The sequence below is a fragment of the Fringilla coelebs genome (genome assembly GCF_963513975.1).
Source record: "Fringilla coelebs genome assembly, chromosome: 4".
Classification (NCBI taxonomy): domain Eukaryota; kingdom Metazoa; phylum Chordata; class Aves; order Passeriformes; family Fringillidae; genus Fringilla; species Fringilla coelebs.
Window position 1 is genome coordinate 32,319,501 of NC_140032.1, and position 12,327 is coordinate 32,331,827.

General features: G+C 37.6%; 1 protein-coding gene across 2 annotated transcripts in view; it reads left to right on the plus strand.

The window, feature by feature from the left end:
* Positions 1–12,327, plus strand: part of ACSL1 (acyl-CoA synthetase long chain family member 1) — a 37,205-nt gene that overhangs the window by 14,932 nt on the left and 9,946 nt on the right. For both annotated transcript variants that reach the window (XM_084204148.1, XM_084204149.1), the window contains 10 exons: positions 241–355; positions 725–789; positions 2,030–2,131; positions 5,715–5,814; positions 5,982–6,160; positions 8,918–8,950; positions 9,128–9,179; positions 9,928–10,001; positions 10,746–10,823; positions 11,962–12,096. In XM_084204148.1, coding sequence (XP_084060274.1) covers positions 241–355; positions 725–789; positions 2,030–2,131; positions 5,715–5,814; positions 5,982–6,160; positions 8,918–8,950; positions 9,128–9,179; positions 9,928–10,001; positions 10,746–10,823; positions 11,962–12,096 — 933 coding nt within the window. The remainder of the gene's footprint in view (positions 1–240; positions 356–724; positions 790–2,029; positions 2,132–5,714; positions 5,815–5,981; positions 6,161–8,917; positions 8,951–9,127; positions 9,180–9,927; positions 10,002–10,745; positions 10,824–11,961; positions 12,097–12,327) is intronic.

Below are 12,327 nucleotides of genomic sequence, written 5' to 3' on the forward strand. Positions count from 1 at the left end.
TTGTTAAGAGAGTGTTTTGGACAAAATGCCCCTTGTTAGGCTTTACTGTTCTCATTTGTTCTTTACTATCATAGGTAGCTGAGGAATAAGATTTTGCCTGGTAGGTTTTTGGTAATGTAGGGAGCAGTTTGACTCTTGAAGCAATGTCCTGGAAAGCCTTGCATAGTTCTCAAGTTCTCTCAAGAAGAATATTCCTTCAAGCCAACAAGGGTGTCTAACCTTTCTAATTGCTTTTCTTAGGGCGGTGAGCATGCTCGAAGGTCCTCTCTTCTCAACAGCAATGAACTGTTGTTGTACTACTATGATGATGTGAGAACAGTTTATGATATTTTCCAAAGGGGTTTACAAGTATCAAGTAAGTCTAAAGTTAAAGATACTTTAAATATGTCAGGAACTACGTATTTGAACTCTTCTGGAATGCAGCTGGGCATAGGGGGTCTCTGTCTAGCAATATGATGAATGTATTGGATGTGAATTGTCTTGAGGACAAATTAAACTGCTATTTTGTGAAACAGAGTTCTGTGAATAAAGTCAGTCCTGTATTCCTTGGCCTAAACTTTGTAGCATCTGTCCTTTCTCAGCTTCCTTTTCTGCACCCCTGAAAAAACCCCATTTGTCATCTGAAAGTGTCTGCTGAGAATCTAGGGGCTTAACACCCAGAGTGGTGTCGGGACAAAGGAGTTGGAGTTGAATTTTGAGTAATTATTTTTTTTTTTGTTTTTAGATAATGGTCCATGTCTTGGTTTTAGAAAACCAAACCAGCCGTATGAATGGATCTCCTATAAAGAGGTAACTAGTCTCTTAGTACTAGACTTGCTATTGCTTGCTGAGACCATTGATACAGCATCCAGTAATGTGATATAACAAATCTGAATTATTTATATGTTTTAAAGTAGTAGCAGAATATTGCAGAAAGCTTTTAGTTCCTATTACAGTGTTTTAAAGGAACAGCGTTAAATATATGCAAGGGAGAGAAAGAAGAGCACCTCCTGCACTTGTTTTGTGAACCCCAAATAATTCTGAAATAAAACTGTTATCTTGACATCTCAATGATTAATTGTTTAGATCTTGGGCGAAGCAGCGGGTTTGAAGTAATGCTCAGGGGCTCAGACTGTGCTTGCTTCCAAGAGGCTCACTTTACACTAGGAGAAATTCTGTCCACAGGTGATGTTTGGGCTTGCTGACACCTTGTCTCCATAGTCTGAATGACAGTTGTATAGGGTGCAAGCAGATGTACTTCTAACTAGCAGCATGCTGCTTCTTGATCTCTGAAAATATCTGTATGCAAATCTCCATTAACAGCTGTGCACACTCAGGTTGTTCCTGATTTAATCAGTTGGTCTTCAAATTTGCATAAACCTCGCCTACTGGATAGTGTTAAGGTCACTAACCTTCTGTGTGTAACAGACCTCACTTTTTTCCCAAGGTGACTTTGCTGTGAATTTGTTAGGCATACCTCTTTTATTAAACTTTGCTTTTGGGGTCATGTGACTAACATGGTTTCAAGTCATGTGCTATACAAAAAGAATTTAGAAAATTGCCTTCCCAAGCTTTGTTAATAGAACTAAGTGGGTTTTGCCTCCTTATTCTATTGTTTTTTGAAGGGAGAAATGCTATTCCCATAGGCACTGAATGAAGTAAAAGGAGGATGTACATAATGCCTGTGATTAAACAGAAATATTATGTTTAATTGTTCCAGGGTCACTTCTTGGGTTTAACACAGGTACAGCAAAACAGCCTTTTCTGTGTTTGTGTGCTGAACTTGTAAACTTATACTTAACACTTTCAAGTTTGATTGGATCAAGTGTTTCTTCTGCTGCATATTGAGTACAAGTGTAATAAATACAATCAATGCTGTGTAATGGCACTTCACTGTTTAGGTTATCAGAGCACAGAGGGTATCCAAAATAGCCTAAAAAAACTTCTCTCCTTCTCTCATTCATACCAATTAATAATTGTTGAGGAGAGTTAGCAGTTATGAGCTTGCTCTTATTTTTTATTTGCTCTCCCTCTTTTCTTGCCCCTCCAGGTTTCGGACAGAGCTGAGAATGTGGGTTCTGCATTACTCCACCGAGGCTTCAAACCGTCTCATGTTCAGTATATAGGAATCTTTTCACAAAACAGACCTGAGGTAATTGAACTAACATTTTGTGTATTTGTGGTCTGGCCATTACTAAAATGGTCTACTCCTTTCCTTCTTGGCAGGGTACTTCCCTACTGAGAGCCCATTTGGTATTAGGAAAAGCCTAAAGACTGACATTGTAGACCCATGAGCTATAGACATGGTGCCTTTTACCTAAGAACCAAAACTAGTAGTTGCCACAATGGTTAATATCATACATTGTTGTGTTTTGGTTTTTGTTTTGTTTTGGTTTTTTTTTCACTTTTTTGCCTCTAGAGCTAAATGCAGAAGGCTGGAAAGCAGAAAAAAAATCAGGGAATTCAGAAGAACTTAACTAATTGTCTTGTTTCCATGTTATGGAGATGGCTTGTTTAATAGGAAGTGAACGTAGTTAGTGAATGTAAACACTACTTCATTTCTCTTTAAAAATAACATTGGAGAGCCTAGATAGTTGAAAGTGACAGGAAGTCACAAGAAGGTGTTTAAAATTTAAAACACCAAGGAACACTTAGTGATTAAATATTTAGACAAAAATGTGTTAAGGTGATAATTCTTGTTTCTGCCAGAGGCCCTGGGCACAAAGATTCTGGGAGGGGACAACTGCTGAAAGCAAAAATTGTAAACTAATTTAATAAAAATGGGTAGAAAGACTGAAAGGGGCACAATTAAAAATCACCTGAGACAACCATTGGGATATTCAGGTTGATAGTGCCTATCCATTTTAATCCATAAAGTGGTTCTAGATTGCCCTTTCTAAAAAAATTATGAAATATTCAGTTTGCTAGACTTGTTTATTAAATCTGTTTTATGGAACTGAATTTCTTGAACCTAGGTTTGTGTTTAGTAGTTTGAGCTAGTACTTGCTGCATTGAGCTAGTTCAGTGTAAACGTATATTAAGACAGGGGACTGCTTCTTACCCTTTATCAAAAGGATGCAGTCCCTCTTGATTAAACACTCCTGTTTGTGCTTGCCATTATCAAAGGGCATCCACAGTTCTGACAGAGTTAGAAGTTCTATCAGTGTCTTGGTCTCTTTTTGCCACTGAAATTCAAGCTGCTTGGCAAGTGACTGTGGCGTCCTTCTTTCTCTCTCAGGCTACACCCTAAGAAACTCCAAAGGTCTTGGGTTTTCCTGATGGAATTCTATTTCTAAAAGCTGTAGATTTATTTCTGTAATAAAGAAGGCTGGAATATACTCAGTTAGGAAGCTGTTAAATGACATGAAGGTACAGACTCTACACTTCAGCTTCCTGTGCAACGACATGATGAACCAGAAGTAAAAAAGGGAGACAGATGTTTTTGTTGTGCCAATTTGAATTGTTTCCCTATAGATCTAAGTGTGCAAAGTCTCTGCTGGGTTAGTGAATTTCTGGAGGAGAGCATGGAGTTTTGCTCTTGGATCACAGAAATAAAATGCTTAAGTTTGAGTTGGGTCAGGACTGAGATTAAAAGGTTTTTTTTTAACCAGCAATTTTAAATCTGGGATTTTCCCTGCTCAAAACTACTGGATGGATGTTGTGACTTTCCAGTCATAATCACTAATCCAGACAGGAGAATATGTGAAGATTTTTTTTGTGTGTGTGTGTGAAATTATTCATATTTGTTATTTCAGGGAACAGCTGCTGGGGAAATCCCCTAATGGGGAAAATCCTAGCAAAACCAAAATTTTGTAAATAAAAGTATTACTTTCTTTGAGTTCCTGGAAAACAGTCATCTCTATTGGAAGTGGGGAGGTTTTGTTTTCATTGAGAGAAAACACAACAATGAAGTTTTCCCTAACAGAAGATCAGAGCCATGTCAGAAAAGAAACTAAAAGTCTTGACTGCCTATATTTAGTAATAGTTGCTTGCTTGGGCTTTGAGAGAACTTGAGTGTAATTTTTGACATTTACATTTACTCATAATTTTAGATGCAAAATAGAAAAAAGTGTCTTGGTAGCCCAGAAAATAAAGATGCTGGTTGTACTGTTGAGAATGTTGTACAAGAGTTGCGTGAGGCTGCAATAGGAAGCTTTTATGGCTGTGTGCATAGCTATAGAAGTCTTCTGAAGTCTTTTTGTAGCAGACCCCCACCCTATTAAAATAACTTCTAAACTTCTGGCTGCTGAACAGCAGCCCAATTGCTCCCTTTTTACATGTCCTGGAGGATGCCATTTAGCAAGAACTATTCAGTGGACCCTTTCATGGCTATTATAAATGTGCCTGCTTAGACTTACCAGTATGTGTAATGTCTTCATGAAAGTCTAGTTACCTGTTTTGTTGCACTAGTTTTATAAGAAGTCTTTTTGGACAAGAGGTGTACAATTTGCCCATTGCATGAATTCTCTCAGAAAAATTTCCTGTGTTTAAGGCTGTCTGAATCAATAGAGTACTTTGGGAAACTGGTCCCTAATAAACAGTTTGTAAAACTAAGATTTGGCAACTTTACCACAGTCTCTATTAGATATTTTATGGAATAATCAGCTGAATCATGTTTAAACTTGTCATCATGTGGGGGTGAAGTAGCTGCTCGTCCTGAAAAGCCCTGAAAGTGTAACAATTTGAAGGAGGGTAAAGGAAACACCCTTGTTAGTCCAAGTCTTACTGAATTTTAAGTTCTGGTAAGTTAAAGATGCGTGCTGTTCAGTTTCTGTCATTGGAACTGACAAAAGGTACTGAGAGTTTTTGTCAGTCTTTGATGGGAAAATCAGAAATGTTGTAGTTCTGCTCACCTCTTCATGTGTCTGGAGGTTCCTATTTGAGAAGTTGCATGCTGTTCTGTATTTTGGTGTAGCTAGTTGGTTACAAACAAGTTACTATCAGAAAAAAAGAATTGCATTACTGTCTTACCTTGATGATACTTCAGATGAAAATAGGCTGGCTATAAAGCATAACTTGAATAACACATCATAAGGCTGCAATATTCATTATGCTTATTGAGTACTATACTCATTAGCAGGTAAATCCTTCTTACTGCAGCTTGCAGGGATGTAATTGCATTTTTTAATAGAAGTCCTCCTATAAATAAGAATGGTTAGTCTTGAGTAATGCTGAGAAAATTTCTGGGGCTGACTCTCCAAAGGACTTTTACTTTAATTGCATGTGTTGCATGTCTGACCATCAAATGAGATGTGCATAATGTAAGGGTAAGAATACTGTGTGTATATAAATTTAACGTGTGGTCAAGACATAAGTGAGTCCTTCACTGATTCATGGTAATAAGGAAAATTGAAAGCTTTGCCTATCTCAATAACATAAACCCAATAAAAAGTACTATACTCTTACTCTCTGTTAGTAGGTAAACTAAGGAGACAGTTAATGTTTACTGCTTTTTTCAGAAGTATTTAATAATACTTTTAGGGATATGGTTGAATTATATTAGATTGTTTCCTATAGCTCTTTATTATTTGGGGATTTTTTTCTTTCTTCCACAGATAAAAATTGAGTAGGTCTTCAAAGTGAAAAAAACAATACAAACTGTCACTTTCTAAAAAGTCTTGTCCATGTGAGCTGTGTCCTATTAGCTTCCTTGTTAGGTTTTAAAAATGAATCTTTCTTGGAGGTCTGTTACAATAAGCAAAATGTAGTGACTTCTATCTCTTCTCTTTGTGCAGTGGGTCATCATTGAACAGGCATGCTATGCCTTCTCCATGGTGGTGGTGCCACTCTATGATACACTGGGAGCTGAAGCTATTACGTACATTGTGAACAAAGGTAGGATGCTTTCAGTAGCTCAGCAACTGAATATATGATGGCAGAGCTGAGTGAGGGCAGAACTGTAGCCTTCTTCAGAAAAGCCTTCCGTTGCAACATACTGTAGTATGTATGGATCTAGTCTAAACTGAACTTGTCATATTGATAATATAGTTCTTTTTCATCAGCTGACTTGTCATTGGTTTTCTGTGACAAACCTGACAAGGCCAGACTTCTGCTAACCAGTGTGGAAAAGGGAGAAACTCCAATACTCAACACCATTGTTATAATGGATTCTTTTGGCGTGGATCTTGTGGAACGTGGTAAAAAGTGTGGTGTGGAAGTCTTCAGCATGAGAGAAATAGAGGTAAGAATGCTTAACCTGCTTAACTGCTTTAATCCCGTTTGCTTGCCATGGATTAGTTTCAAAATCCTTAACTATCTCTTGGATTGAAGTTTACACAAAAATATAAAAAGCAATAGGAGGAAAACAACTTGCTAATGGTATTTCACAATTCTTAAAGTATAAAAGTAGATATACCAAGATGACAGCATGAAAGCTTCCTCCAAGACTGAAGACTAGATCTTAGTGTTAAGGCTTGCCCATGTGAAGCATAATGTGATAATTATATACTGTGACTAATATTTCAGAAATTCTTATTTCAAGAAGAGCATGTGTAGGTTTTGGTCTTGTGAAAAATAGCACTTTTCCCTGTACGCTGTATCTACAAGATGTTTTCTGGGGGAGAAGGAACATGTCAGTCAACCTCTTACAGAATAAGGTTATGGTGATATAGGGGAATGAACTTTCAGGCTTTGGAAGTATCAATCATTTAATTAACTACCTGATGCCAAGTCTTGGTTTTGCATGTACTTTTTTTCTGCGTAGATCTCTTATGCAAGTTTATTTCATAACTTCACTCATTTAGAGAACCCTCTTACAGGATCAAATTGCATGAAGTATATATCTTTGCTCTGAGATTATGAAATTGGGTTTAGCCTGGTTTCAGCTGTAGTTCTGATGAAGGCTTGGCTCACTAGACTTTGACTGTCTCCAGATGTATGTACTTGTCTTGTGCAGGTGTCAGTAACTGGTGTGAAATGCCTCATTTCACTCAACTTGTTATCATAGCAGTTGAGATGGCTATGTTAATAGGGCCACCTTCTGGTAAAGATAGAAAAATGTCAGCACACATTCTTTCAAAAGACTGACTAGCAAACTGGCCTCAGTAAGAGTCAGTAAGGTTAAAATGGGGCTAAGAACAGGAAGTAGAGCTAGAGTTAAATGGCTTACAGTTCACTGGCCAAAGGGTTGGGTTAAGCTTAGAAAAAGTGGCCCAACTGTAAGTTGTTTGACTAAAATGAGATTCTTTCCTTGAGCTGAACTGCAGTTTTTGACAGAGGAAGATGCTTTCCACTGGATCTTCTAGCTATGGAAAAACAAAACTGAGGGTAAATGTTGTCTTTACAAAAGGTGTTTGTATGCTTAAGTAGTGATGTTCAGTAGTACCTTATAGCTCTTATTTCATTAATGCAAACATCAAGTGTTAAGTAATAGGTGTTCCAAAAGCCTTTTGTTTAAATCTCTGACAAGAAGTTAGAGGCAAGTTTAAATAATTGTAATAGTCCTTCAGTGAACAGGAAAGTTTTGTCACTTGTTTTTTTTTTTTTAAGGGGCTAGAGACTTAGTGTCTCTGGAAAGGTAACTATGAGGTGTTTAGGAGCTTAGACTAGAATGACTATTTCTAGCTTTGAGTGGCTGTTTTCTGGATTTCTGGCTTGAGCTTCTTGCTCAGCTGTGCATGTGTTATGTGAACCATCCTCTGTGTATGCCCCAGAAGCCATCAGCTTCGTTTCTGATGCCCAATATCTATATGTATTGTGTGGATTCTTGTAGCTGAGTAAATAAATGGCTCTTTAATGGGACGAGATGGTGGAGTTTTGTTGTAAGAGATCAAAACAAGTGTCTGGAGACTTTAGCTGTATATTCAGTAAATCCCAGATTTTACTCAAAGCACATTGTAGGGAGGTACTGAGCTTGTCGGTGGTACCTGAAGTGGAGGTGCTGTTTTGAGCAGGCAGCTATGTTGCCATAGTGGTAAATCTTTGCATAATGCACCCTTTCAAAAAGGCAAGCCTACAGGTATGGGAATGTTAACTGTGCTTCCAGACATTCCTTTTGTCTTAAACCTCCTTGGGTAAATCTAAGAGGTACACGATACTAAAGAAGTCTAGAATTCAAAGGAGTGCATATGCTATTATTGTGTACTTGGAATGTTAAGGCAGTGATGAAGTTGATGTGTATCCTCAAAGGTACACTTCTTCCAAAGATACACTTAACAGAAGGTCCTCTTTAACTTGTATAAGCCCTTAAGCTAGTATTGTTTCTAGTTTTAAATAGGCATGACAGTAGAGTAAGTCTTGGTTTGAAACTTTAAAGCTTATAAATACTAAACATTGAAACACTGGCTTGCAAATATTTCCTCTTATTTGCTATACCCTTGGTGGTAAAAGGATTGTTTTGGTATCCTTTCCCTTCTGCCTAAAGAACCCTAACATTTAGTGGTCAGGTCTGAATAACTGAGGAAGGAGGTCTCTGGATGAGTTTCTCCTGTATAGAACGAGTTCAAACCAGAAAGGAAACTCAGTCTTTCTTGGAGGTGCTTGGCTGAGATGAATCTTTTGTCATTTAACCAATAATTGTTGGCAGCACACCTTCTGCATGAGGTATAGGAATGATTGTCTGTTGTCTTATCATAACCTTGGGCTTCCCTAGGGAATGACTTCTAGTTTATTAGCTGGAGAAAAGCCTTGTGAGTTTTAGATAAATTGACATTTTTTAATTTGTAGAACATGGTAGTTATTCTGTGTATTTCTGAAATGTGCTTTAAAGCTTTTGTTACTCTTACATTAATCAGAGAATCACAGAATGGTTTGGTCAGAAGGAACCTTAAAGATCTGGTTCCCATCCACCCTCCAGCCATGGGCACTGGGTTGCTAAACAAGTTGAAATGCCTTAACAGAGTGTCTAAAAGTATTATGGTATTTAGTAATGTTTGGTAAATTTAAAACAAGAAAACTAGATGTTTGTCTACAATTTTTCTCTCCCTTCTCCTTTCTGTAGGATCTAGGAAGAGCACACAGGCAAAAACCGATGGTAAGTGTGAAATTGGTTCAAGTGACAATGTGATACTGGTTAGCATTCTTTAGATCAAATTAGCAAATCTCCCTATCTCCCATAGCTCAGAAATAACACCAGTACCCTGATGTATTGTCCCAAAAAATGTTTTCCCTTGCTGTCTTAACCATACTAATACTTTCTTCACTCTCATAGCCTCCAAAGCCAGAAGATCTAGCAGTCATCTGTTTCACCAGTGGAACTACAGGTACACCTCGTTACATTATGTAGAATTTATTATTCTGTATGTGCAAAATTAATTCAGAAGCCCTCCTATTTACCCCCCCAAGATTTCCCCCTGCTGCTGCACCTTTTTGGCAAGTAGTAGCTGGGGTAGTGTTATGTTAAAGTTCCCTTGGATTTTTAATTTTTTTTTCCTGTTTATTAGCACAGAGTTGCAGTATTGGGAGGTGGAGGTGTTATGTTTTTGGACTTGGAAACAAATAATGCATTTGTATTTACATAATCATAAGGGCTCTGCATCAGACTTCCGACTATCAATTCTTTCATAGTCTTGTTTTGTACTTTATCAGCAAGATTGTTCCATAGGTCTAAGAACCTTGCTGTAAGACCAAAACAGACTGTCTAGATGCCACTCATTTGACATTTGTGAAGTTCATACCCTCTGGCATGGAGCATACGGAAAGAATATAGCAGCAAGCTATATTTTTAAAACAGATGTGAGAACAGAAATTAATCTGGATTTGGTATCTGCATTTTCACAGAAGAGTTGAATTTTGAATGAGAAACATATCCAAAAATATGGCGATTTCTTAAAGCTTTGGGCTCCTTAAAAAGTTGTAAGACTTCATCATAAACTGATTACTTAACTGTTGCCAGCTGTTCTTGGTAGTGTTTTGTTTAATTGATACACAAAGAAATTTGTTAATATCAAAGAATGCTATCTCATTAGGATCTGAATTTCACTGTTGAATCCTGTTGTCCTTCTTCCTTAGGAAACCCTAAAGGAGCTATGATTACTCATCAAAACATAGTCAGCAATGCTTCAGCTTTTATGAAAACTACAGAGGTAAACTGAAAAGATAAAGATTGTGGACTTGCTTGAAGGGAAATAATCTTATGAGTAAAACAAACATTGAAATCTCTAACTTTGGTCTTAAGCTTTAGTAAGATCCAAGTGAAAATGTAACTTGACAGTACTCTGTGCCTACTAGTCAGAAGTCAGTGTTTACTGGTTGTTCTCTCAGGGTCAAGAACCCAACAGATTTCCAGTCTGTTCTGATGTAACCAAAGGGATATAATGATCCTGATGTGAATGTAGATTACATTCTGCCATGGGCTTACAGTGTTTCGTGTAAGTGCAAGGAGTACTGTTTCTAAATTAAGCAACTGGTCTCACAATTAGCTCATGTAAGGTATTTTTGATATTAACCTTAGTGAAAATCAGGTAAACAAACTTCCTAATCTTAGATGAAAGTGTATTTTTTCAAACCAATGCTATTTTAATCTCTCTTGTCCCCCTACCCTCCCAATATATGTAATGGATTTATATCAGAATTTATTTTCAGAATTCTATGAATGATAAATTGTAATAATCTGGTCACTAAACTCTAAAAGATTGTTTCTACTGTGTCTTTACTCATGCTAGAAAGTCATTGCTGTAGTCTTTAATGAAAGAAAGACAATGCAGCTTCATTACAAGCAAAACTAAAGCAGGGGCTGTGCTCTAGAGTTTAGCTGCTAGATTTTACTATTGTGTTTAACTTAGGCAAAATAGACTCAATAAGAATTTAACTTTTGCTAACACTTCCAGAAATCATTTGTGCCTTCTTCTGAGGATGTTTTGATATCATTCCTGCCCCTGGCTCATATGTTTGAGAGAATTGTTGAGGTAAGCATCTGTTTGTTGTACTAAATTACTGAGAAGCTTACTTTTTTTACAGAATGCATCCAGGTGAAATATGCTCTTCCTTCTTGACTCTTGTAAATGTGTGTGAAAGCTGCATGCTTTCAGTCATAATGCTGAGTCTTCCTCTTTCCAAATGAATGTAGTAATGTTTGGCTTGCTGTTGAGCCTGCTCTCTGCCTTCCTAAGAACAACTAGAAGGAGCCTTTGAGAAGTGACCTGAAGTGCAAATTTGTATATGCAAGACAGATCATTTGGGCTGATATGTTTGCTGCTTTTAGCAGATGGTGTCGCAGTGTAGGTAGAGAGGGAAAGTGACACTTCAGCATGTCACATGCAGTAAATAAGAGGATGGATAGTAGGGAATGAAGGAAAAGGTGTAACAGGAAGCAGAAGAAATAAAAGCAGATAGGTATAAACCCAAGGGAGAAGAGAGATGTTAAACACTAAAAAAACTAGGAAAATAAAGTGAGGTGTGTAAGGTAGGTGATGAAGCTTCTAGTCTTCTAGCTTCTAGACAGAAAGTATCAAACACAAAAGGATGAAGTCTGCCTAGCTTTATGTAGGTCTGAAGTGATACAGAAATAAGCTCTGGCTCTGCTAGAATTTTCTGAAGAGCATCTTGATCACCTAAGATACAAGTTCTCTGCTCACACCAGTCCTGTGAAATGAGAAGGAAAACAAGGATTGGAAATGAAGTAGCAAGTAGGCAGAAACCCTCACTGGCTGCCTAGTAAACAGCATGTGTGGACTATAAATGCAGAATTTCTAGGTATAAAGCAGAGGACAGACAAGTCTAATATTTTTAAATAAGCTTGCTAAGTATTTCAAATGAAGTTCTCCTTTTCCATCTTTTGCTAGCTCTTGAGTCACTGGCATTACCTTATTTGACCCTTTTTTGGATAGAGGCTTTTGTGCTAAGCTTGAAAATGTGGTTTGTGTACACCAGATGTGTCTTGCTACTTGATCTTTCTAGTTCCATCTTAGTGTGAGAATGCTGCAAAACCAGCCCAGAAGTTGAGAGGCTTTAAGGTCAATCTACACTGCATAGGACTGTCATATGTACAGAGCTGGAACACATTGTACCTCGTGCGTTTGCAGAGTGTTTACTTTCTTCTAACAGTGTGTGGTTCTGTGCCATGGAGCCCGGATAGGATTCTTTCAAGGGGATATCAGACTACTCATGGATGACCTAAAAACACTGCAGCCAACTGTATTTCCTGTAGTACCAAGACTGTTGAACAGAATGTTTGACAAGGTAAGTCTACAGGCATGAGTGCAGGCTTCTAAGAGACTCCATAAAGTCTGTTCTGCCAGAGTAGGAGTAACTGCTGTGTCTGGATATTAAATTGCCATGCTAACAAATGTGTGCATCTCTTTGTAAAAGAAAGCTAAAAGTGCCGGGAATAGTACTAGTTGCATTAAAACACTTTCAGGCAGCAAATACTAGTGTTGAAAAGTCTGACTAGGGGACTTGATTCTCTCTGTC